Source organism: Austrofundulus limnaeus, unplaced genomic scaffold, assembly GCF_001266775.1.
Source record: "Austrofundulus limnaeus strain Quisiro unplaced genomic scaffold, Austrofundulus_limnaeus-1.0 Scaffold772, whole genome shotgun sequence".
Taxonomy (NCBI): Eukaryota; Metazoa; Chordata; class Actinopteri; order Cyprinodontiformes; family Rivulidae; genus Austrofundulus; species Austrofundulus limnaeus.
Window position 1 is genome coordinate 102,580 of NW_013953174.1, and position 1,151 is coordinate 103,730.

General features: G+C 44.5%; 1 protein-coding gene across 1 annotated transcript in view; it reads left to right on the top strand.

Moving 5' to 3' along the window:
- Positions 1 to 366: 366 nt before the first annotated feature.
- The window catches only part of slc49a4 (solute carrier family 49 member 4), a gene marked incomplete at its 3' end in the record, with an annotated part of 107,297 nt that continues 106,512 nt past the window's right edge, over positions 367 to 1,151 (top strand). Inside the window, 1 exon segment of the mRNA XM_014028503.1 lies at positions 367 to 836. Within this exon segment, the coding sequence (XP_013883957.1) occupies positions 545 to 836 (292 nt within the window). The 5' untranslated portion in view covers positions 367 to 544.

Below are 1,151 nucleotides of genomic sequence, written 5' to 3' on the forward strand. Positions count from 1 at the left end.
TTTTTGTAAATGTTTCCAATAACAAAAAGCTTAATGTTAGCAGGGTTACACACAATAAGCTTTTTTTTTAATTGGATTGCACAATGATAAAACTGATCAAGTAAATTCTTACATAGAAAACGACTTGAGAAACATTTCAGGAAGGTTTGGGTGACCCAGCTTCGTACAAATCAGGTCTTAATTTGAAGTAAAAGGACTCACTTTTTGCTGCACGTGGAGCTCAACTTTTAAGCGGAAGTAAACAAAAGTCACGTGACCCACGGTGTCCCGTTAACATTTGTTGTGTATCTGCTCCATTTCGGCTCCTCATCCGMTGCAAAACAAGCAGCTGTGCTAACGCGACAGCTGGAGCCAAAATGGCCGCTGAAGGAGACGAGTTTCCGCATCGCGTGACTTCCGCTGTGACATGCGCAGTAAAGTAGACGGCAGTCGTCTTGTTTTGGTTTCGGGTAATCAACGAAATCTCAGCGTCGCGTCAATTTCCAGCAGCAGAACRGTCGCCAAAACCCGGGATTTGGACTAAAACGGGACAACAGCGAGTATCATGGGTGCTGGTTCGAGCACCGAGGCAGAAAGAGAGCCCCTGCTCGGCCCGGCTTACGTGGGCACGAACCGCCAGCCCGTCAGCCGAGTGTACGGCAGAAGATGGCTGGTTCTGACCCTGTTTTCTCTACTGGGACTCATGCAGGGGATGGTGTGGAACTTCTGGGGTCCTATTGAGAACTCAGCTGTCCAGGCTTATGGATTCTCCAAGTCGGACATCGCGGTTCTGGTTCTGTGGGGCCCAGTGGGGTTCATTCCTTGGCTGCTGTTTATGTGGTTAATGGATAAAAAAGGCAAGTACCATGTCCTGTTTCACATACTTTTTCATCCCTTCCTTCTTCTGAACCAGTGGCGTCACTAGGCTTATTTTAGGGGGGCTGGAGCCCCCCTAAAATATTTTGATGTAAAAAATGTATTTTTTTTTTACAAAAATTCAATATGATGTGGTCAGAATAAGTTACAAATTAATATTTCATTATTAACTAAAATATATGATCATAAATCTGTCAGTTTCCCTTTAATTTATTATGTAAAATAGTTTTAATGTTTAGCAAAGGCAAAGGCTGGTTCACCCCAAAGATCCGGTGCCCCGGCACAAACAGAGCAAT